We start from the raw sequence: 23,520 nt of genomic DNA, 5'->3' as shown, positions 1-23,520 counted from the left end.
AGCTCATAATTTACTCCAGTGGTCAACTCTACTTCAAATGAAGGAAGTTCTTTTCGAAGACATTAGTACGAAATGCAATCAAGTTGAGGAGGTCATTCATCCGATTCAGGACAAGGTGTTTGAGGTGTTATGTTCTATTCTTGGCAGGAGGATTGAAGATGAGACAGATGTGAATCTTCAAGAGTTGGAGGAGAAGGTCAAGGTCATCTTTTGCAAAGATGAGAATGTTATCACAGATGAGCAAAGAGACCAAATGTTCGCTACTATGCTCCTGATTGAGAAAATCAAAGAACTCGAGCCTGGATGGGACATAGCTCTTCTCAAAGCTTTCGATCAGGTCATCCACTTGGAGGAACGAATGAGGAATCTTCTAGAGATTCCTATTGCTGAGATCGAGGGAATTGTGTCTAGATTCACTGCATATGCTAAGAAGGAGCATTGGAAAGGGAACAAGGTTCTAGAAGAGAGGTTGTTATAGATGATGTGGCACCTTAATTATCATTGGTCTATGTTTCCTAGATTTTTGTGCCAATTAAATATTTGGCTATGCATTTAATATTGTTCAATAAAAGGGAAACTTTTTGTAATAAAACCCTAATTAGGGTTTAGGTGTCAAAATCTCAGCCGTTGATCTTCTTTTGATCTGGGCCGTTCATTGTAATTGAGGATGCTATATATACCCTCACTCATTTTCATTTTGATATATAGAGATAGATAGAGAATAGCAGAATAGAATTAGAGCTTTTTGGAGAGAAGAAAGTTATTTTGTAGCAAGATTGAGTTTTGAAGAGAGAATTTCAAGCAATTGTTGTCTATTTTAGCTTTGAGATCAATAAAATATTGAAGTTATGGTGTTTTATTGCAAATCTTGTGGCTACTTTCATGGTTGCTTACTTTCTTGAATCATTCTTGGTCGAAGTAGTATTTAAATTTGAAGGACTAAGTGTTGGGCTTGATTTTTGGTGAGATTCACGTTCCAAACCACTAGCTTCTTACTGATTGTAAGAACGCCTTGTGTGGTCAACTGGAGAGACTTGAATTACCTAAACCTTCAATCGTCATTGAGCTTTGGATATGTACCTTCATGGTAGTATCTATGATCCTTGATGAATTGAAAAATCATTTGTTACCTTAGAAGATCGCATCAATTTCAGTTGAGTTGTTATTTCTTGGCAATATTGAAATTGGTAGAATCTTACCAAGTCTAGCCTACATTGGGTCATTCTTAGGATTAGATTAGAATTTATCCCTCATAAACCCTACCTTTTGATCTTTTTTGAGAACTTGTTAGTTTTAGGAAACCCTGTTCCTGTACGGAAACGTAAGGCCCCTTGATGAAACAGCATTCACAACGACCACTGGTGCTTATCCACACGTAGAGACCCTACATCAAAGAACATTGGAGTCATCCTGATTGATCCTTTTTTGCGACATCTTCAGCAATCAGAGGCTTTATTCAAGAGAGGATAAGGTACCCTTGGGTATTTTATTCTGTGTTAGGCAGTGTACAAAATACACGTCAACAATACCCCTCAACAAAATGGTGTTGCAAAGAGAATAAACATTGCAAAAAGAATGAACAAGACGTTGCTAGAGAGGGCTAGGAATATGCTTAGTGGGGCCAACTTGGAGCAGATATTTTGGGTAAAAGAAATTGATATGGCTTGTTACCCATTAACAGGTCTACTACATCACCTCATGAATAAATTTCATGTGGAAGTTACGATGGGCAAAAAGTCATCATTGCAGCACCTTCGTGTTTTAGGTTGCAAGGCATATGCTCATGTGCCTAAGGAGAAGTGGTCAAAGTTGGAAAACAAGTAAGCATATCTTCAATGGATATGGTGTTGGTTTGAAAAGGAAACAAGATTTGGGACCCTGTGGCCGAGATTATTTATAGCCAAAGTGTTCTACTTAGAGAGATTAAGCATTCTCCTACAATTTTGAAGCCCACGAAAGTTGAAAAGAAACATATTGTTCAGCTACCCCTAAAGACTAAGAATGTTGAATTAGAAGCTCCCAAAGGACCTAAGGAGGAGGAGAGCTCAACTAAATTAGACAATTCAAAAGAGGAGGTAGAACATCCATCTCAGCTTTTAAGGAGGTCCACTCAATAGAAACAACAACCAAACAAGTACACTCCTCCTAATCAAGATTGTAATTCTGCTTTGATTGCTAATACTAATGAGCCTAAAACTGTAGAGGGGGAAAAGTATATAGGTGATTCTAAGTCTTGAAAAGTCACCATGGATGAGGGGATGGTTGTATTCAAGAAGAATGGCACAATGGGACTTGATACCATTACTAAAAAGATGAAAGTCTACTAGATGTAAACAGATGTTCAGGAAGATCAATTCCAATGGCAGTGTTGAAAAGTACAAAGCAAGATTGGTTGCAAAAAGATAATCCCAAGCTGTGGGGATAGATTTTGGTGAATTTTTTCCCCAATTGTTAAGCTAACACCTATCAAGTTCTTATTATTTGCAGTGGCAACTTTTGATTTAGAAATAAAACAAATAGATGTGAAAACAACATTCTTGACACAAATAGAGCACTATGTTGTTAAAGTTAAGGAGTCTTTGGTTTACTAAATAAAAAATCTTTATATGGTCTCAAACAGCCTCCTAGAATGTGGTACCAAAATTTTAATTCATTAGGTTGAGCTTGAGATCTCTAAGATACAAAATAGATCACTATGTTTATTTATAAAATGGGCAGTGATCAATTCTTTGTTATCACATTGTACGTAGATGATATGTTGTTTTTTGGTAATAGCAAGAATATGATTTGTGACTTGAAGTCTTATTTTTCAACAGTATTTGAAATGGAGGACTTGGGACTCTTCAAGTACATCTTTTGGTATGGAGATTAAAAGAAATGGAGTGAACAAAATGCTTTAGGTGGGCAAAAGTAATTACGTAAACTCAATAATACAAGCTTTCAAAATAGAAAATTGCAGATCACTGAATGTTCTTAATTCTGTGGGAACTAAGCTTTCGGTGGAACAATGTCCTACAACACCCACAGAGATGGCGGATATGGCTCGTGTTCCTCATGTCAATATAGTTGGTAGTTTGTTATATTCTATGGTCTACATTAGACCAAGCATTGCCTAAGCAATGGGTCTCTTGAGTCACTTTATGGCTAATCTTAGACGATCAGCATGCAGTTAAAAGAGTCTTTGGATAATTGTGAGGTACCTTCAAGTAATTCATTTGTTATCACAGTGATACTACAAGGGACTAGCACTCAATGGATATTCATGGATTTGTAGATTCAAATTGGGCAAGAGGAGTTCATAGTAGAAAATCCACCAATGGATATGCATTTTGTTTATTTGGTGATGTTATTAGTTGGATGAGTAAGCAACAAGCAATGATTGTTTGGTCCACTATAGAGGTTGAGTACGTGCCATGTGGCAACTGCTCATGCCTGTAAGGAGGCCATTTGGTATAAGAGATAGTGTTTAGATGTGAGGCTAAGTCGAGATGCTATCAGAGTTATTTGTGACAATCAAAGTGTCAAGTTTGGCAAAGATTCCAACTTTCGTGCAAGAATGAAACACATAGATGTCCAATACCATTTTGGTCGTGACATGGTAGAGGATAGGAGGGTGATGCTAGTAAAAGCTAAAACACTTTGAAGAATGCTGGAGATGCATTCACAATGCCAATTAGCATAGAGAAGTTTAGGTGTGTAGTGAGCCTATGGCATCTCAACTGTTAGTAAATAGTTGATAGCATTAGTATTCCCTTTGCTCTTGCAAAGTGTTCAACAAGTGGGAGAATGTTAAGAAAGTTGCTTCAACCTTGCTCCTAACACTAAAACCCAAAAACAAATGCAAATTTTAAGGCTCTAGGGGTCATTTGTTGCTCCAAAATATGTTGAAATAGGCTTAACTAGGGTAAGTTGATGAAGGTGAAATGGATGGACCTCTTAGAGTTCTACAATTTGAAAAAAATAAAGATCAATCAACTTCTCGAATCAATTTTTATGGCCTCCAGAAGTTGGGCCTCCCACATTAGAAATGTAAGAACATCTCTGACACATAAGAGAGTTGTAAAAATGAGTTACACTTGTTGATCACCTTATGATGCATGTTAAGACACATCATAAAGCATCTTCAAATGGAGATAATGGAGCCAAAATAGAGTGCCCAAGTTGATGAATGGATTATGATGAACTAATGGTTTGTGAAAGGAATATGTTATTTTTAGTCTATGGATTCATTGTGGAGTTTAGCATTGGATTCTTTTCTTGGGATTTGGGTGCCAAATTTTGAGTGGTTTTAGCTCATGGCTTCCTAATTACCATTTGATGGTTTCATGTATTGCTTCTCCTATTCATTGGATTTTGGAGATAGAAGTTTCATAATGAGTTTTGTAGGTACTTTATGCTGCTAGAATTCTCCAGACCTCTTGTTGGTAATATTCTTGTAAACGCTTAGACTCTTCATGTGTATTGTAAACATCAATTACTGAACAATGCATTGCATTTTCTGGAGTGTGAGGTAGTTTCTTCTGAAAAAGGTTTTTTCCTTGTAAACAACTATGTTTTTTATTAAAGTAAAAACAGGTTTTGAAGGGGCCCCGAAACCCTTTACAATAGATCCTTACGAGATAAAAGCATTTAAGAAACCAAAAGGAACTAACATGAGAAAAACCAGCATAACAACTAGAAAAGACCAACTAAAAAGCCCCAAAAAAATAGCGAAAACCAGCTAGACCAGACAAAGCACAAAAAAAGAACTAATTTATGTTTTTCAGGGCATTAGCCAAGTTGCTGCTAATCCCATACAGATCTTTGATATTATCCCTAAGAGTAGGGATTTCTTTAGCAGATGCCGCAGCTGCTTTCTTCACACTCGCCCTAGTTCTCTTAGCTGCTCCACCAGGCGTTGCCTCCCCGCTCCCAGTCTCGATAGCATCATCATCAATGTCAAGGTCCACCACCGGTTTGGGAGAGCTGGAACTTTCAAGGATCTTAGAAATATCCTCTAGGTTCTTTGTAACAGCAAACAAGATATTCGGGATTATTCCCAACAGGTTTTTCATTGCCACTTTACCTTCTTCCAGATAGTCAATCTGAGCTACCATCTTTTTAGCTTTTTCCTCCATGTCCTGCTTCCATTGCTTCTGGTTCTTGTCGTCTTCCTTCCTTTTCTCATCCATTTGCTTCCCATTTTTTTCAAATTCTTCACAACTTCATAAGTCCATCTATCAAACCCCAATCTAGCCTCGGTAAGGTTTTTGAGGTTATCCAGGAATAACCCTTCTCAAGCATACTCCTTATCCTTACCCAGATTATCCTTAGCCGTTTCCTTCTCAGGTTCCTTATTCTTCTCCCTCTCAGAATCAATTTCTTTTTCCTCATTAACCTTATCATCCTTCTCCACCATAGGTTGGCTATTGTTATTGCCTAAGCTAGCACTGTGAATTGGACTGTCTTGGTCGGACACATCCTCAGCTTCATCTTCCTCTGCACCCACGTCCTCATCTTTCCAACTTTCCTCACCTCCCGACTCGTCTGTTTCCATTTCACTGCCATCTTTTCCAGTTTCCTCTGTGTCATTCTTGTCATCTTGGGTTTTCATCACAATGGCACTCTTACTTTTTTTGCTCTGAATTGACTCTTCCTGGCTAGATCCGCCTTCCTCCAGCTTTCTCTTGCCTTTCCCTGGAGAAGCCGACAACCTCTTGTTTTCCTAAATGGCAAGGATTTTGCAGTGCTCATAAATGAGCAGAATGAGGCCACAATGAAGCACCAGGTTCAAGGGGTTCTTGTTGTGTTTGTTGAGGGACCTCGACAAAGACCTGAATAGATAGTAGGGCAAGGAAATCATTTTTGTATGGGCCCTAGTAAAACGACCCTCAACAGTTATGTATTCCATGATCACATTCAACACCCAACCCCAAATTTTCTTGATGTTGGAGGCATCATAATAGCCCCTTGTGGCTTTACCAATTTTAGCCCTCTCCTTTTCCTTACGCGAAAAAAGTTTAACCGCATTATTGGAAACTTTAAGATCTCTAAAGAAATTGAGCCCTGAGTGGGGCATACCTGTTACAGTAGCAATGAGGCCCGCGTCCAATTTGAACCTCACAACATGGATTTTAAAAGACCCGTTACTCCAATTTTCAATTATTTTGGAAACTACAAGATTAACCCTACCTTTATCGTAATCAACCTGCTTCTCCATAAAATTCGTCAAGGACCCTTTTTCCAGCTTCGTCCAAACTTTTGGCATTTCCTTCCATCTGGAAATGTTGTCTAGTTCCTCCCTTCTGAGATCCCCTCCCATATTAAATTCAGAATGTCACCTCTATTCTTCTGCGAGCTCAAAGCTTTCTTCCTGTTGTCTCTCGAAATTTTGAAAATGATAACCCACAAAGTGTGCGGAGTGTTAATATCTTTGACTGCAATTCTGCCACTTTGCCACGTAATCATCACCTTTCTATAAATGCATAAATTACTCATTTCAACTATCATGATTATGCGGTCCTTCTTTCCCCGTGAATCTATCCTTTCTTAGGAGATCTTTAATACTAAAATTAATATTATCTTCCCCGTGCCAAATGGTTTGAGCTTCGGAGTTAACGCCTAGGTTCGCCAAGCCATCCGCAACCAAATTTTTTTCCCTAAAGGCATGTTCAATTATGATAACTTTAAAACTAGCAATAATTTCTCTTGCTTTCAGAATTATGTTTTCAATAGACCACGATGGCTCAGTTTCCCCCTTCAAGCACTTGATAATATTTAGTGAGTCTCCCTCCAGCCATAAGTTGTCATGATTTAGGTTCTTAGCAATAATCAGAGTGTTCAGAGCAGCTGAAGCTTCAGCATAATGACTGGTTTGACTACCCAGAGGGCCAACAACCGCCACTAGGCAACTTCCAGCAAAATTCCTGACTATGCCCCCATAACCAACCACCAAAGTTGGCCTTTATCCATCCCTAAGGAGGAAAGCACCACACCAGACCTTCCCTACCCTTCTCCTTACTAGATTTGGTTGTAGAAAGGTTCCACCTATCATTAAAGTCTTCTTTAGCTGCTAGACCATGATCAGTACCATTGAGACATTCAAATATACTTCTGTATATTTTATCCACAACAACTTCAGGATTAGCAATTTTATCCCTAAAAAACCTATTATTGTGCTCCTTCCAGATGTTCCAGATAACATTAGGGAAAGTAAGTTTCCAAAGCTCCACAATCTTAGGGTTGGGGTTAGGACAGTACCATTGCTGCCAAGACTCCCCTAGAGAGTTCAGAAAAATCCAGCTCAGCTTCCACCTACTAAAAATAATTTTCCAAATTTTCTGGCTGAAAATACACTGGTGGAGAATATGGCAAGCTGACTCTTCTTCCCTGCAACAAAGAGAACACCTGTTAGGAAAAACAAATCCTCACTTTTGGAGGTTGTCCAAAGTCAACACCTTATTTTAGATAAAGATCCAGAAAAAGATATTAACTTTAGGAATTAACTTCTTATTCCATACTTTAGCCCAAATAGGAATATCTTCCATAACATTATTGTGGATAGCCACAGCCAAAGACACAGAATAGTTCCCATCCAAGGTTACCCTCCAAATCAAACTATCCTCTTTGTTGTCCCTCAAAATTTTAGAAGAAAGCAAGATATCAAGAAACTTTAAAACCGGACAATGCTGGCTGAACTCAATCCAATTCCCATTTCTTCAGTAGTCTCTGACCAAACCCCCATGCCTATTTTTGAACCAATCTTTCCAATCATAAAGGATTGGAATTTCCTCCAAAGGTTTTTCCATAAGCCACATGTCTTACCAAAATCTAATACTTCTACCATTCCCCAATTTCCACATTCTGCCAGCAGCAGCCCAACTTTTAGCCGATTGAACTACATTCCAAATTGCAGAGCCTTCAACTGTAAAAGATTTATCTAGAAATTCTTCCTCAAAAGGTTGCATATGAAGATATTTCTTTCTCCAGATTAAATTCCACTCTCTTTCCTCCCCTTTCAATCTCCAGATTTGTTTTGCTAATAAGGCATTATTCATAGAGCTAATATTCCTTAAACCCAACCCCCCAAAGGCCTTGGGAGAGCAGATTTTATTCCAAGCTATAAGGGGAATTCTATTCTTGTCTTCCATTCCCGACCAAAGAAACTTTTTTTGGATTCTTTCAATTGCCTCCACAAACTTTCTAGGGATTTTAAACAGGCTAAGAGCATAAACAGGCAAGTTTTGGAGAGTAGCTTTAAGCAATGTAACCTTGCCAGCTTGACTAAGGATAGCCCCTTTCCAACCTGCCAGTTTAGAGTTGAATCTGTCAACCAACTTAATCCAGAAGTTATCCGCAGGCTTAAACAACTATGTTATGGTATATTGCTTTTGTGTTTGTTTTCTTATAAAAATATGATTAATGGTCCTCTCATAGATTAAAGTGGGAATCATATTCTAACGTCTTCTCGTAGACTAAAGTAGGAATCATATTCTGCACCTCTTGTTCCTTTCACAGACATAAAGAAATAAACCAAGGTACATCAACAAAAAAAAATAGTAGTGAAACTAAGCCACAAGTTATTACTCAATTACATCCTACAGTTACAAAGAATTGACTTGCTGACGGAAGAAAATCTTGTGCCATTCATACCAAACTCTCACAATTGATCATAAACTCTTATATCAGCCACCAGGCAGTTAGCATAGTATATCTCATAGACGAAAAAAAAGGGAATGAAATGCAATTAGCCACTTTCAGTTGGCACCCAGCACCCGTGCCATGCTGAGTCAAATAAGCACATTTTGACCCAGTTAAATCAGGTCAAACATGGGTTGTTTTGATAAATACACTGGCTATTCAATAGCTTCCATTTTTTCACTTTTTGTTAAGGTTGCCATTTTCTAGGATTAAGAACATAGGGTAAATTGTATTTTTTCCCATTTTAAACCCTTGTAATTGAATTCCATTTACACTTTCAGTTTACCTTGCCAATGCCAAGTATATATAATGCTACTATGGCAAATATTAACCAAATTTACAAAGTCCGAGCTCTGAGGTATGCATCTTCCCAGATCCTATACAAATGGACTAGAATAACATGTGACAAATTCCAGCAGGCGAGCACAATCAAATTAAGCTTTGCTAAATCTGGAAAGCTACCTGGATTCCTCACTCTCCTCTCTACTCTAACTGAGAAGACTTGACTTCAGTCACAACAAAGTCATTGGAAGCATTCCACGTTTTTGTCCTTTTGTTGTTCAACAGGTGTATGCATTGGGGGGCATCCTGATGGCACTGGAATGCCACGACATCCTCAATTTTAATAAAGATTAAGGGAACATCCCCTGGACATTCTCCTTTCAGGGAGCACACTTCTTATCCCCATTCCCAGAATGTTGCAGGTATCTTGAAGGTATGTTTAAGCCCACTGAAAATTGTAAGAAATATGGCATCCAACTCACTACATATAGCATACCAAAACATATGAGACCTGATGTAAATCCATGGTGTCATAGTTCGCAGACTCAGACTCGGAGAGTACTCAGCAAGCCCAAAATTTTCAACTCGGCAAAAACACAGGAAATACTCAATAAAAACTCGGCAATTTAGAAAGTACTAAAAATGAAAATCTCTTAAAGAAACATATTTTTTTTGTAAAATTCAATGACAAAATGTATGAAATAAAAATTGACATCTCAAAAGAGAAAATGCATGGTTTTATAGCAAAAACAACATGTGAAAAACGTATTTTAACCAGTGTTTTACCTGCATCAACGTTTTTATCTATGTTTTTTTGCGTCTATAAAAACATGAGAGTTAAACTTGTGAAAAGTCACCCAGCAAAAAAAAGAGTACTCGCAAAGTTTACGGTTTATTTAAACCCCTTGGTCATGGCATCCAAGACGAAGGTTGCACAAACAGGGTCATATGAACACCATAGAAGTGTCCCCGATAATAGTATGCAAACAAATGAACCCGGAAGTTAATGTCTCTTTCTCCGGGATGAGCTCAAGTATTAGAATGATATGTCCTTTCAAAGTGAAAACCCATGTTCAAATCATAGGAGACATGATAAAACTATTATAATTGATGTTCAAATCACAGGGGACATGATAAACTATTACAATTGCATAAAATACTATACCCAACTTTCTCAAGCTAAGTTCAAGTGACAAAGGCATCCAGCCTTTCAAAGTAGAGCCCCCAGTTTCAAATCCCCCCGAGACATTGTTGAAATTGAGTAAAATACCACATACAACGAGACCAAACTTCCCACATCCAATTAGACTATAGACAAGGCTTGTCTTGCACCCTACCCAACAGACCTATAGTTACATCGAAAGCCAGAAGTTTCCTCACATGCAAATTTTACCAAAATTAAAATAAGAAAGAGAGAGAAAGAGAAGCCTACCCTGGCATCCCTGACTTCGAGAACGAGATCGGCCAACTTAAGGCGCTCCTTGATGGCACGTGTGGCGGCCGCCATGTGACCAGGAAACCAATTAATTGCTCCCCTATTGAACGCCATCTCTCCCAATTTCTTTGCCATTATTTCTGGTGCTGCTCAGCTTAAACCCTTCCAAAACCTTCACACGCCGATTCTTCACCTGTACTTGTCAAATACTAACTTCTCGCTCCACAGGTTTTACAATGTGAGCTTAACATACTTGAAATTCAAATTCTCAATCTCTAAACCATAAGTACTCGTGCGCTTCCATTCAAATCAATTGCGCGGCATGGCTTGTGTGCTTGGATAAGTAAATGACAATGTCTTGTATATTCGGTTTTTTTACAATCAAAGTTGTGTGCCCATCCAAAACTATTAAGGCTCGTTTTTATCTCAAACAATCAATAAAGCAACACCAGGAAGTGGCTAGTTGGGCCAATTTGCATCGCCATTGGAATATGTGCTTGCAGTTGGTTTTTAAATTGTTATTCAAACCGTGCATTGGTAGATTCTGAGGCGGCGGCGAGAGAGCCTAAACGAAGTATACTGGATTGTTGCTCCGAGAGGGTTTTCTTTGAGAAGGATCTGTATTTTGTGGCCTCTATCATTAAATTGTTTCTGTGCAGGATTTTCTAGCCGTATTTACCTAACTATTTGAAGTGAGGAAGTTTGAAAGCCTATCTTCACAAAATGAATCCAACGCTCCTTCCCAGACTGTAAATCTGCTGCTTACTATTATCACTAAGATTTATTATAAACATGTTGGCAGGACAACTGTAGCACTTCAGTTCCTGCCATTAAGAGAGGAGACTTCCCTTTTTTCATCATCCATGGAGTCTTTTATATATATAGTTTAACCATTCAGTATCAAAGACTGAACAATTATAAAAGGCAAGAGAAAGTTCGATACATATGATCTAATGTTATTATGGCTTGTAAACATTAAAATCTAAGATGAATTAGTATCAAAAGTATGTCGTTTTAACAATTTTTTATTTTATAAGTTTTTCTTTTTTTTAATAAGTCCAGTTATTGGAGTATATGAAATATAATATAAATTGTTGAAGTTTATGTTGGTAGAAAAAAATGAAGTGATTGTCATTTTAAATGTTTTAGAATGTATTCATATATATTTGATATTTAATGTTGAATGTTAGGAATTGTAATTTTTTTAATAACTTTTTTTATTAATAATTTATACAACTCTTTAGATTTTGTGTATGTATACATATGATTCTACATGAATAAAGATACAAAAATTGAATAATTATTAAATAAAATATAAATTTATTTAATTATTTATAGAGGAAATGATCAAGTAATTAGATAATTGATGATGTGTCAAATTTAGATGATTACAGTTTGTCTTTTATTGAAGTTATTGTTTAAGTGTTTACATTTCACATCTTATTGAAGTGATGTTATGAAGTAGTGTCATTTCAAAGAAGAATAAAACTTGTTAGAAGAAAATGGTTTAATGCCCAAATCATTCATAGGAGGAGTGCCAAGGAGAAATGATGGTAGAGATAATGATAGGTGATGAAAGAGGAGGGGACAATAGATGGATGATGAAATCTATAGTTATGTTGCATTGGATTAAGCCCTATTTATTTGATATAGCATGAGACATTGTGCACCAAGATATAAGAAACTCAGGTGAGGATGTCTCACATAGAAAATGATAAGTCACAAGCAAAACATGGATTATTTGGTTATTTTGGTTAGGTATGGTGTGTATAAAAGTTATGATTTTCACATGGATATTATGTTTGTCGAATTTTCATGATTATCATTTGAATTTTTTTCATTAACCCTAAATTTTATTAAATTTTGGCTAACAAATATATATAGACTTGCATTAATGTGATTATCAATATTGAATGCATGAATATTAAAAATCAAACAAATAAATGATTGAATCTATTTTGAAAGATTTTATTTTTCAATCATGTGGATTTTAAATTCCTTCCAATTGCAATAATATTAGATTTTAATTGAAATCATTTAATTTATAAATATTAAAAAATAGTAATCATTGTATGTAATCCTATTAATAGTTATGCATTACATATTTTTAAATGTAATTGTGTAATGTATATGTAGAAGTTGATGATTTAACCTCACAAGCTAAGAATCATCTGCAAGCACACCACTTGTCACATAATGAAGATCAAGCAAAAATAATACGCTCAACAACCTGAGAATTTTGTATTTATTGCACACAAACATTGGTTACAATGAATGAATGAATCCTTATGAAAAGGATGAATGAAACCCTAGGCTATGATGAACTTAAAAGGCACTGAGAAGGGGGGGTGAATTAGTGCAAGTAAAAATAATACAAATCTGATTATCAATTTCACCAACTTAAAACTTAATAGGCCTATATGAAATAACACCACGTATGCAATCACCACATAAAGCATAAACCACATGACACAAGAGTTTACACGTGGAAAACCCAAATGGGAAAAACCACGGTGGGAATTAGTACCCACAAGATCCATTATCTGCAGTATAGAGATCTGACCGATTAAGGTCTACAACACCCGATTAAGGGCACACCCTGTTAGAAGTGTCTAAGCCTAGTTAAGAGCTATACAATAAGGCCTGTGAGGACCAGCCCTGTTAGGAACTACCTAAGTTACTGGGATTTGCAAACACAAGTTAATGTGTCACCTAGTTAGAGGATTTAATGATCAGAATTGTTAGGATCTGACTGCACCCTATTAGGAGTGACCTTGTAAGAGGATTTTCTTGTTGCAATTGTTAGGGAGACAACAAGTACAAATGATCTTAGTATAACACCTTCTGTGTCTGATAATATCCACTTCAGAACATTACAACATCATAAAGACTTCATCTCTCAATTCCTCTGATCTTCGCATTATCAAAAATACAAGATTCACTCTACATCTATATCACTATCAAGCTCATATATATCTTTTCATTCCTCATCACACAATTAAACTTATCATAAGGTCAGCTAGAACCTTATTACAATTCCCTAGGTTCAATGTATCTAGACAATCTTGCATTGTACACTTTAGTTATGTCGGCCATCGACATAACAAATCCAATTTTGTGTCGTTTTACCTATCTGAATTATTTTCATCACTACCAGTTAAGTCTCCATCCACTAATATGTTTTGTCAAACAAATCTCGTTCACCTGATCGATTCAGCACATGCGGTCACCAAAATATTTTTATCTGATAGTCTTAAATGCTGCTGCAAAACCACATCATCTCAATCTTCATGATTTTCATGTACCGGTTGTCGGAATGTAACAATGTCTGTCATTTACCGATTGAAGTCCTAATTACCGGTCCTGATGAAACTATCTCTGCTTTACTGGTTAAGTCTAGCCAGTAGAACTGTAGGACTTAGATGACTCAAAGAAACATAGTTGCCATCAATGAAAACATACAAAATAGTCATCATACATAAATCTAACCTTTTACATGTATTGGTTGCAAAAAACACATTACCGGTTGATCAAATGCCAACATGCTAAACCCTAAAGCCAAATTAAATTAGCTAGTGCCAATTGTTACAATCATAATGAATGAGACAACTTAAGCTATTATTAGTCTAATTTAATAATTGGAAAAAGCACTTAAGTTTAACTTAAGTGAATAAATTAATTGAAGGACCTAATTAATTAATGTCTTAATTACTTGAACACCATGGGCCCTTAAGATTAACTTAGGGAGGAGCCAGAAATCTAATGATGAATGCAAGCATGAATGGGTCCTGACAAAGAAGGCTTGATTAGGTACCCACATACAAACCAATGCAGCTCTCACAAATGGAGAAAGTGAGAAAACCCTAGTGGGAGAAAACTACTCCCCAAAATAGAGAAAAAGAAATGAAAAAGAGTACATGTGACTAAGCATGAAGGACTCTAAATGGACTCCCAAGTGCTAAATTTATCACATAAGTACAATCAATACCTCCCTCATAGGAGAGAAAGGAAGAGACAATGCATCCCCCCAAAAGAGAGAAGCTCAAATGTCAAAGATGAAGGCTCAAGGATAAATATTGATGAAGATCCAAGAGCAAAAAACCACATTCCTCTCCTTGGGTAGAAACAAATCTAATGGATAAGGTAGAAGCAACTCCTTGAAAGGAGATGGAAGGAATAGTCTCATGATGTGTGTCATGGAAAACTGTTTGTCCGTATTTTTTAATCTTGATATGCCAAATTGAGTGAAGCAACTCTAAATAATTTTGAACACACATGATGAACAACCTCTAAAGGCACTGGAGATGGGATGATAGAAATGCTCAAGATCTCATCAAAGAGGAATGGAATATCCCCAATCATGTCCCCAATGTTTGAAGTGTATGATGTATCAAATAACCTTGCAATATCTAGCGAGTACTCATCCCACAAAGCAAAAATTGGAAGGGAACTATCAACTTGTTGAACTAAACTAATCTTTGAAGAAGTAAGGGGTGGAGTAGGAAGTACAACAAAATTCTAAGAACCATGGTGGATCAATTAATTACACATAGTTTCAAGTGACCAAACCTCTCCTTAAATACCCGATCCACTCTAAATGCATGAGAGTTAGGATAGTGAATGGAATTGTGTGCTTGGTGGGACAAAAATGAGATAAATCATATAATTAAGATGCAAGATCAATAGTCCCAACTAAAATAATCTCTTTATTGTGCAGGTCTCTAATAAGCACTAAATCAAGTGTGAATTCTACTTTAGATTACCTTACCCATTGTGAAAAATCTGATGTATGGAAAGGAGATCGGATAATAAAGAAGGAATGCATAGTACATCTTAAATGTGCCATCATCAACCTCAGTGGAACCCCTCCCAGTAGCACTCAAATAAGTGGTATCACCCATCAAGATGTGTGGTAAAGTTCAAGGCTCATATGAAGAGAACATACCCATATAGATGAAACCATATGATGAGAGGCTCTCGCATCAAGAAGACACCTATTGGACTAAAGATGTGTGTATGCATAGAGAGCATGCCCCTTTATCTTGTCTTCGCCATACACCATAAAATCGGACCCAAAATCTGCAGGTCATGAAGTGGCAAAAGAATATGAACTAGATGAAGGTGGTAGGTGAAGATGCAACAGACCGAAAGGATAACCTTGAACCAGCCAACCTCTAAGGCTCACAAACTCAATCGGTAATCCCTAATTCCATATATCCTTACACAATACCAAGTCAAGCAATGTTTCAATGACACCAAACAACACCTTGGAAAACCTAAAGGCTCCACTATGTCCACTTACAAACAACTAACACTTCTCAAGTTCTTGTGTGACTACCCACACCCTTGCATACATGAGTGGGCTACTACTAGGCTTTATTGTTTGAATGGCCCACTTGACCAATTCAATACAATGATCCTTGAAGGGGTGTTCTCAAAACAACTTAAGACAAATGAAACAATATTTCATGGTTTAGATCCACCGGAACATCAATTTTGACTCACTCGCCCACAAACTGAACCGGTTGCTACTAAGCCTCCATTTGAAGGAATCGGGTGATAACTTTTGACACCCTGAGGATATAAGCAAACAAATTATATTTTTAGATACCCTTTTGGGATTTCTCAACAATATCTCAGTTTTTGGTACCGGACCGACTTACAGATATCCCAACCAATACTGCACTAACTGACCTAATAGGGTTATTAGACCTATTTGACTGAACACCTTCCACAAACTGGTTTGGTTCTCCTAATGGGCAACCATCACCAACCATGAAATGTTATTTAAACCTCCAAAGTACTCTTCTACCACATTCAAACCCTTTTCCAGTGCTCTACCACTCACTTCTCACGCATTGCACTCATCAAACCGATTTGTCACAAAGAGATGCCAGACCTAGGGTTAGTTATCCATCCTCTTCGCCCTTTTGTATCCTCTTAATGGATTTTTTAACTGACATATGATATAGTGGCCTATCATCTCCTATAATGGCAGAGTGTTCAGTTAAGGATTGATAGGCCAAAACCCATTATTGTAGTCAAACCCTAGGGGTTTAAGGGTTTTAGGCTACCCGGTAGAGATTTACTTGTAGAATGGGGCAGTGATCGCTTCAATACTTCACACTAGAAGAAAAACAAAGTTAAAATGATCTAGTTACAAGAACTATTCCATGAGAATTCTTTCCAAACCACCTTCAGTATGCAATCAACATAAATTAGACGGTTTTTTGAGTTCCCAGCAGTTCTTGATGCTTTGATTTCCTTTCAAAATCAATCAACATACATCCTTCAGTGTTTGGGGCCTTTAAAGTTATCTCCCAAATGACCACAACTTCCTCCAATTGTTTTTCAAACTGACTGACCGTTGGAGAATCATAACTTACAAAAAATGTAAAATTATCATGACAACAAATTGACAATATGACAACTTTTGCATAATTCAACCAACTTAGACTCCAGACTATCATAGCCCCCCAAAATGATTACATTTGATTATAAAACATAAAAAATGACTCAAATAGACTTGTGGTCACTTTATCCCTCAATTTAGACCATTGTGACCCTTACTGATTCAATTTCCTCTACCAGACCCTAGATGACAGTTTGACCCAAACATGGACAAACTTGTCACACTCCTAGGACATTGAATTACAAAAAAGGACCCATAGGGTCTTATTAAATTCCTTCTAAAATCATCTTGTTCTTGGTTCATGCCTTTATAGGTAGGCGCTCTTGCACTAGTGGCTCAACATTATGCTTCAAGAGAGGGTTTTTAATCTCATCAATATTCTCTATGTTGAATAACGTTGATGCTCATCATGTCTTGCATTAGTGCAATATGCATACTTTGGTTTATCCTTATTAGATGAAGACCTCTCAGAAGAGGAAGAAGAATCAAAAGAATTGTGTGACTTGGAATCCTTGTGTTTCTGCTTCTTGAATTTGTCATGTGAAGCCTTCTGATATGTGTTATCTTGGGATGCAAGAAGAGCCCATGATTTGGTAGACTTAAATCGATCCATTTGAATCAACTTGGTTTGCTCTCAAGTGAGTTTTGAAGAAAACTCATCAAGTGAATACACAATGTACCTAGAATCAAATGCATATTTGGTGGTATAAAAGGTAGAAACAAAAATTGGATAATTAGGACCAAGTTTGGCAAGGATAGAGAGAATCAACTAAGAGTATTTTTTCTTAATACCACATTGCTACAGCTATAATCTGAGAGAATTGAGTTTGGTGAGGAAGTCTTGGATGTTGTTTAAACCTAAAGGATTCAATCCAATAAGCTTAGTTTCCAACTAAAATCCCCTCAATGCATCTTACTTCCCAAACAAGGACTCCAATGTAGTCCAGATCTGATTGAGAGTGATGTAAGACTCAACATGAAAGAGAAGATCTAGACACATTGACATGCATAATGCCCCAAAATCCTCATCACACCTATTGAACCACTTTCTCTTCTCAACAACACCTGTAGGTTCAAGTTTTCTACCCATGTTCACTTTGTATAACCCCTGTCTCTTCAGATTAATCTCTTTATTTTTTTCAACTAAAGTAGTTGAATGTAGTGAGGGGAGTAATATGATTAGGATCCATGATAAATTAATAAAAGGAGTACAAAATTGGACTAATACAACAATATAGAATCTCTCAATGCTAAAAAATTCCACTTAGATCTCAAAAAAATCAAGTGATTTGTACATTTCTAAGAAAGGAACCCAAAATTTTAGATCTGACAGCTGATTAAAATAAGAAATACTTAGTGAATATTATTTTAAAAACTTGAGATTTGCATATAGGACTCAACCAACTTTCCAATGTCGTAAGAATCGAGCAAAACGAAGTCTAGACGTGAAAGTAATGGCCCTCTAATTGCAAAATGGAGGATCTGACTTCACAAGCCTGATACAAAAAATTAGAGAAGAATCGGGAATCAAGGCTAACACCATTGGATCAAGATCAAAAACTAGCTTTTTGATGATGTCTTGTTTTTGCAATTTCAATTCTATATGACTGAGTTATGGTCGTTTCACTAAAGGTAGGTTAGAAAGCCAAAAAAGGGTCAAAAAATGGAGTATTCTATTGATAAAATATTCTCCTAGCACTAATGAAATATTCCTTGCATCTATGTCAACAACAATATAGATTCTCATAGACAATTTTTTTGAGAAATGTGCCCACAAAAATTGCCCAAAAAAAGTCAACTACTCATATTTTGGTGCATGAACAATCGATTTGTAGGTTTTTGGCTATTGTGGACATGATGGTGAGGTTTGTTTCACTCCAAAGTGCCCAAACTTTTTGTTGACCTCTAGATCTTGCCTCAAAACACATGCCCTCAAGAAAAAAGACCAAACAAAATTTACTACTTAGATTTTGATGAAACAACAACAAATATGGAGATTTTTGAATATTGTGAATGTAATGGTGAGGTCCTTCTTGCTCCAATGTGACTAGATTTGTTGATGGTCACCAAATCTTGTCTCGATTTATATGCCCTCAACAAAAAGCACCCAAAACTTCAACTACTCAAGTTTTGACAAAATGATAATCAATCTACAAGTTTTTAGATGTTGCGAACACGATGACACTGTCTGTTTGAGCCCAAAGTGCACATAAAATTCTCTCAAGGTCAGATCCCTTAAAAATATGGATAAGAACTTAACGTATCTACTCTAATACCATGTTGAAGTTGATGGTTTAACATCACAAACCAAGAATCATATGCAAGCACACCACTTGTAACATAATGGAGATCAAGCAAAAATAATATGTTAAACAACCTGGGAATTATGTATTGATTGCACATAAAGATTGGTTAAAATGAATGAATGAATGAATCCTTATGAAAAGGATGAATGAAACCCTAGGCTAAAACCTAAAGCAAGATTAAATTAGCTAATTTTAAGTGCCACAATCATAATGAATGAAATAACTTAAGTTATTATTATCAAATACTTAAAAAAAAAAAAAAATTATGATTTTTTAAGGTTTTTATTTGTTTTGGATTAAGGCAAAAACAGGTTTTGAAGGGGCCTTGAAACTTTTTGCAAAGAACATTCTAAAAGGATTAGAATCAGCACAACAAAATAGAATCCAAAACAAAATAGGTCATAGAGGATCGAGCAATACATTTGGTATCCAAAGAGCCAGCAAAAAAATAAGCTATCAACAAAAAACCAACAGAAACCCACAGACCAACAACCAGATAGAGACAGAACCCAAGAAACGGAGAACAAAAATTACATGAGGCTCTTAAGGGTCTCAACAACTTTAGCCTCCAGAAGACTCATTTTGTCAGCAACAAACCTAAATTCTTTATAGTCCAAAGTCTGAGTAGTAGGTTTCTTCTTCAAGTTCCCCCTAGTCCGCTTACGAGAGCTAGAATCCACCTGAGTATTATCTTTGTCCTCATCCACACTAACCAACATCTTGTCCAAACCTTCAAGATTATTCATCATTATATTCATAGCATCAACAGTCTGCTTGAAAATTCTGTGACTATTGGATATTATGGTCATGAGAGTAGCCTGGATTTTCTTGTAATTCTCCTCAACAATGGAGAATTGATCTTCGAACCCTTTCTTCATATGATCAATGCTAGTGATAGCTATGTTAATACAATCCACAACATAATTTTTCTCTTCCTCATTCCACTGACCATCACCATTTTGGAGTGGGCATAGCTTCCATCTTGCTCCCCAAAGCCCTCTAGTTAATTTTGACCTCTTTGAGTTCATGGAAGAGCCACTTAAAAAGGTTGAAAGTATCAATAGCATGGTCTCTAGCCATACCCATGATGTCCACATAGTCCTCCCTTCTGTCACTAATCTCAACACTCTTAGGATGAAGGTCCTTCTGAGCAACAACACCATTAGAATTATCCTGATTAGGAAACGAGGGGAGAATAACAAAATTCCAACAACCAGGCTTTGGGCTGACTCTATGATTGGCCGCATTATCCTCAGAATTCCCTCTATGAACTTCGGAAGAAGAGGCATCATGACCAGTAGAGGTAGAAGAGGAGGAAATAACAACCTGCTTCATACCATTCTTGTCCTTACCCTTAAGAGGTTTAGCTTTAGGGAAATTCTCAGTTTTAGCTTTTTAAGGAGGAGAGAAAGATTCATCTTCCAACCTCGAGGAGGAATCCTCATCCTCAGACTCCCCAACAATAGTATTATTGTTAGAAGAAGTTGAGATATAAGAAGAAGGGCCAAGAAGGGCCCAAACATACTTATCAATTAACACCAACAATCCTTCATGAAGAATAGGGTATTTAACAAGATTCTTCCTATGATCTTTGAAACTTGCCCGAAGGGAAGACATCAATAAATAAGGAAAAGAAACCCTAACATTATGGTGGAAGTGATTTAACAAAACAAAATGATGGCCATAAACCTCGGTGGAACACCCATCAAGAGTAAAATAATCCATAAGTACCTTAAGGAGTTTAGCCTAGATGTCCTTAAAAACACTAATATCATAAAAACTGGTCATCTTCTTCACCAGCTTCCCCTTTTCCTTCTCCAATTTCGGGAAGTTATGCACTGCAATATCAGTTAGTCCTATCTATGTAATATTTCATGCCATCAGGGGAAATGCCCATGACTTCAGCTATCAAGTTCTCATCCATGATAATTTTACGCCCATGCAAGATAATGGTTCCTTCCTTCCAGTGCTTATCGAAATAAGCGGTGGCATCCTTGTTAACCCCCTGCAACTTCTCAATGTAAGGAGTGACACCCCCTCTCACCAACAACTTCCAGATTTTATGGTTCTTCTTCAGTTGCTCACAGCTTGGATGCTCAACCCGCTTCCTAGCTCCCCCCATGATACTTGAAAAAATCACATAAAACACAATGATCCCCTTGAAACAAAAATAACAAGCAGAAGGGAAAACCACCCACAAAGCATATGAAATAATAGCACCGTAACTACATCGCCTGCAACCAACATATACCAAAATGATAAAAAAAGGCGATCTTTCTAGAATCATTACGAGTAATAAAAGAAGAATTACTCATTGTCCTCACTTCCTCGAATTCTATCATGAAGGATGAGCATGTATAGTTTAGTATCCACCCTTTCCTCATTAGTCGACGTAACTTGGCTAGCACTACTAACCCCTTTATTAGCGAGGTAGTCAACAACAACATTAGACTCCCTATAAGTATGGGATATAATGCAATTTTTGAGAGAGTTAAAAATATCCCCCACTTTATTAATCCATAACTCCACATTCCAAGAAGACTTGGATTTACCTTTGAGATATTGTATAATATTTCTAGAATCACCCTCAATCCAAACATGTTTTAAGTTATGTTTCTTTTTAAGATTAAGATCTTGGAAGGCCCTAATGGCTTCAACTAGGTGGTTAGACTGAGTTCCCAAGGGGAGTTCCACCACTTAAAGTAACATGCCATTTTGATCTCTCAACACTCCTCCACAACTAGTTTTGCCCAGGGTTACCTTTGGTCGCCCCATCAAAGTTAATTTTGACCCATCCCTGCGGGGGCCTTCTCCAAGCTCGAATGACCCCAATCTTAAGATTAGTTTAGAGCAAAGAAACAGGACTCGGACTCAGCGTGGACTCGACAAGGGTGACTCGACTCGAGACTCGGGACTCTGATCGGCCAGGACTCGGCAAAGTGAAAAACCCAAGAAATTTAGCAATTTTTAAGGATTTAAAACTTGTTTCATGCACCCTTTATTAAACAAACCTTAAATACACAATAACATAATCAAATAGAAGTTAATTTGATCACATACACAAGTATACATCGATCACATTAGTATAAACGCAAATTTTAGCTGAAGGAAATAGCAACCAATAACCATAGATATATAAATAGTGTCAAATGTAAAAATATTACAAAACTCATGGAATATCAAATCCATGACATCAAAATTCAAATGTTCCAGTTCCACACATATATCAAAAGTAAAACAACTACAAGTCTATGGCTCAGAGGAGTCTAGGTCCTTCCTATGAAGGCGTCTAACCCTAAGGTAGGTCCTAGATGCATCAGCAGCCATACTCTCTGCCCGTGACTCCATTCTACCCTCACAAACATTAGTTGTGTCTGGCTCTAGCTCTGGCTCTCCTCGCACTCTAACCTCCTCCTCTGCCATGGCTACAACCTCAACCTCTCCATCTACCTTGTCGATCCAATCTAAGTCCTCATCACCAAAGATAGGATCTGTAGCCTCACTGATCCACTCAGATTCTGGATCAACCTCCTCTAGCATGATCGGGGTGCTGTCATGGTCCATAACATGTTTGTGTCTAAGACGGAGGTTGTAATGAACAAAGACTAGATCATTCAACCTCTCCACAGACAGTCTATTGCGCCTCTTGGAGTGTATGTGCTCAAACATACTCCAATTGCGCTCACAACCGGAAGCACTGTATGGTTGGCTCAAAATACGAATGGCTACCTGTTGAAGATTTGGTGTTTTAGGACCAAACATCTACCACCACCTATCTGAGATGAGAAAAAGGGAAAAAAAAATCAGCCTCATTTAATAATTAATAACAAATTGAATAACATATAATTAAAATTATGCTCTTAATTTCTTAAAATATACATTTTACCTGGCTGCATTTTTGTCCGATTTTCTTTGCAAAGCATACGAGAGAAGGCCTCCCCTTCAGCATTAGAAAAAGCCTCTAGCTCCTGGACTATACTGCTGCTATGACCAGACGACATTCGCTCTATCATTGAGTAGAGCCCACTAAGAACCTCCTCATCCGCCTTGAAATCAGGGTGGAAATGGAATGTCGGATTGAGGTAATAAGCAGCTGCATGAAGGGGCCTGTGAAGCTGGGTCTGCCATCTCCTGTCAATGATATCCCAAATGGGACGATACTTACTCTCATCCCCTTCACAGGAAGATTTGATGCCCTCCTTGGCCCTATCCATGCCCTCGTATATGTAGCCCATTGTGGGCTTCTCCCCATCAGCAACACGTAGGAGAACTACCAAGGGCTCAATGAACTGCAAATATTGTGAAATAATATGTAATATCAGTTAATGTAAGTGTGAAATTGTAAATGAAAATAAGCAAATAAAAGAAAAATACGAATAAAAATAAAAACTTAAAACTTAAAACAT

At 37.2% G+C, this 23,520-nt stretch overlaps 1 protein-coding gene across 3 annotated transcripts in view; it reads right to left on the bottom strand.

The window, feature by feature from the left end:
• The window catches only part of LOC131050634 (short integuments 2, mitochondrial), a 111,008-nt gene extending 99,684 nt beyond the window's left edge, over nt 1–11,324 (bottom strand). For 2 of the 3 annotated variants that reach the window (XR_009106988.2, XM_057984838.2), the window contains exon 1: nt 10,394–11,320. Coding sequence is in view for 2 of the 3 variants with exons in the window: in XM_057984838.2 (XP_057840821.1) it covers nt 10,394–10,531 (138 nt within the window). In the remaining variant the exon portion in view is untranslated. Of the gene's footprint in view, nt 1–10,393 lie in introns of all 3 variants that reach the window. The other variant, XM_057984839.2, reaches the window with a different exon arrangement.
• Between the last annotated feature and the right edge of the window lie 12,196 nt (nt 11,325–23,520).

The sequence above is a fragment of the Cryptomeria japonica genome, chromosome 8 (genome assembly GCF_030272615.1).
Source record: "Cryptomeria japonica chromosome 8, Sugi_1.0, whole genome shotgun sequence".
In the NCBI taxonomy this organism is placed as follows: Eukaryota; Viridiplantae; Streptophyta; class Pinopsida; order Cupressales; family Cupressaceae; genus Cryptomeria; species Cryptomeria japonica.
Note: the sequence above shows the minus strand (reverse complement) of the source record. Positions and strands in the feature narration are given on the sequence as shown.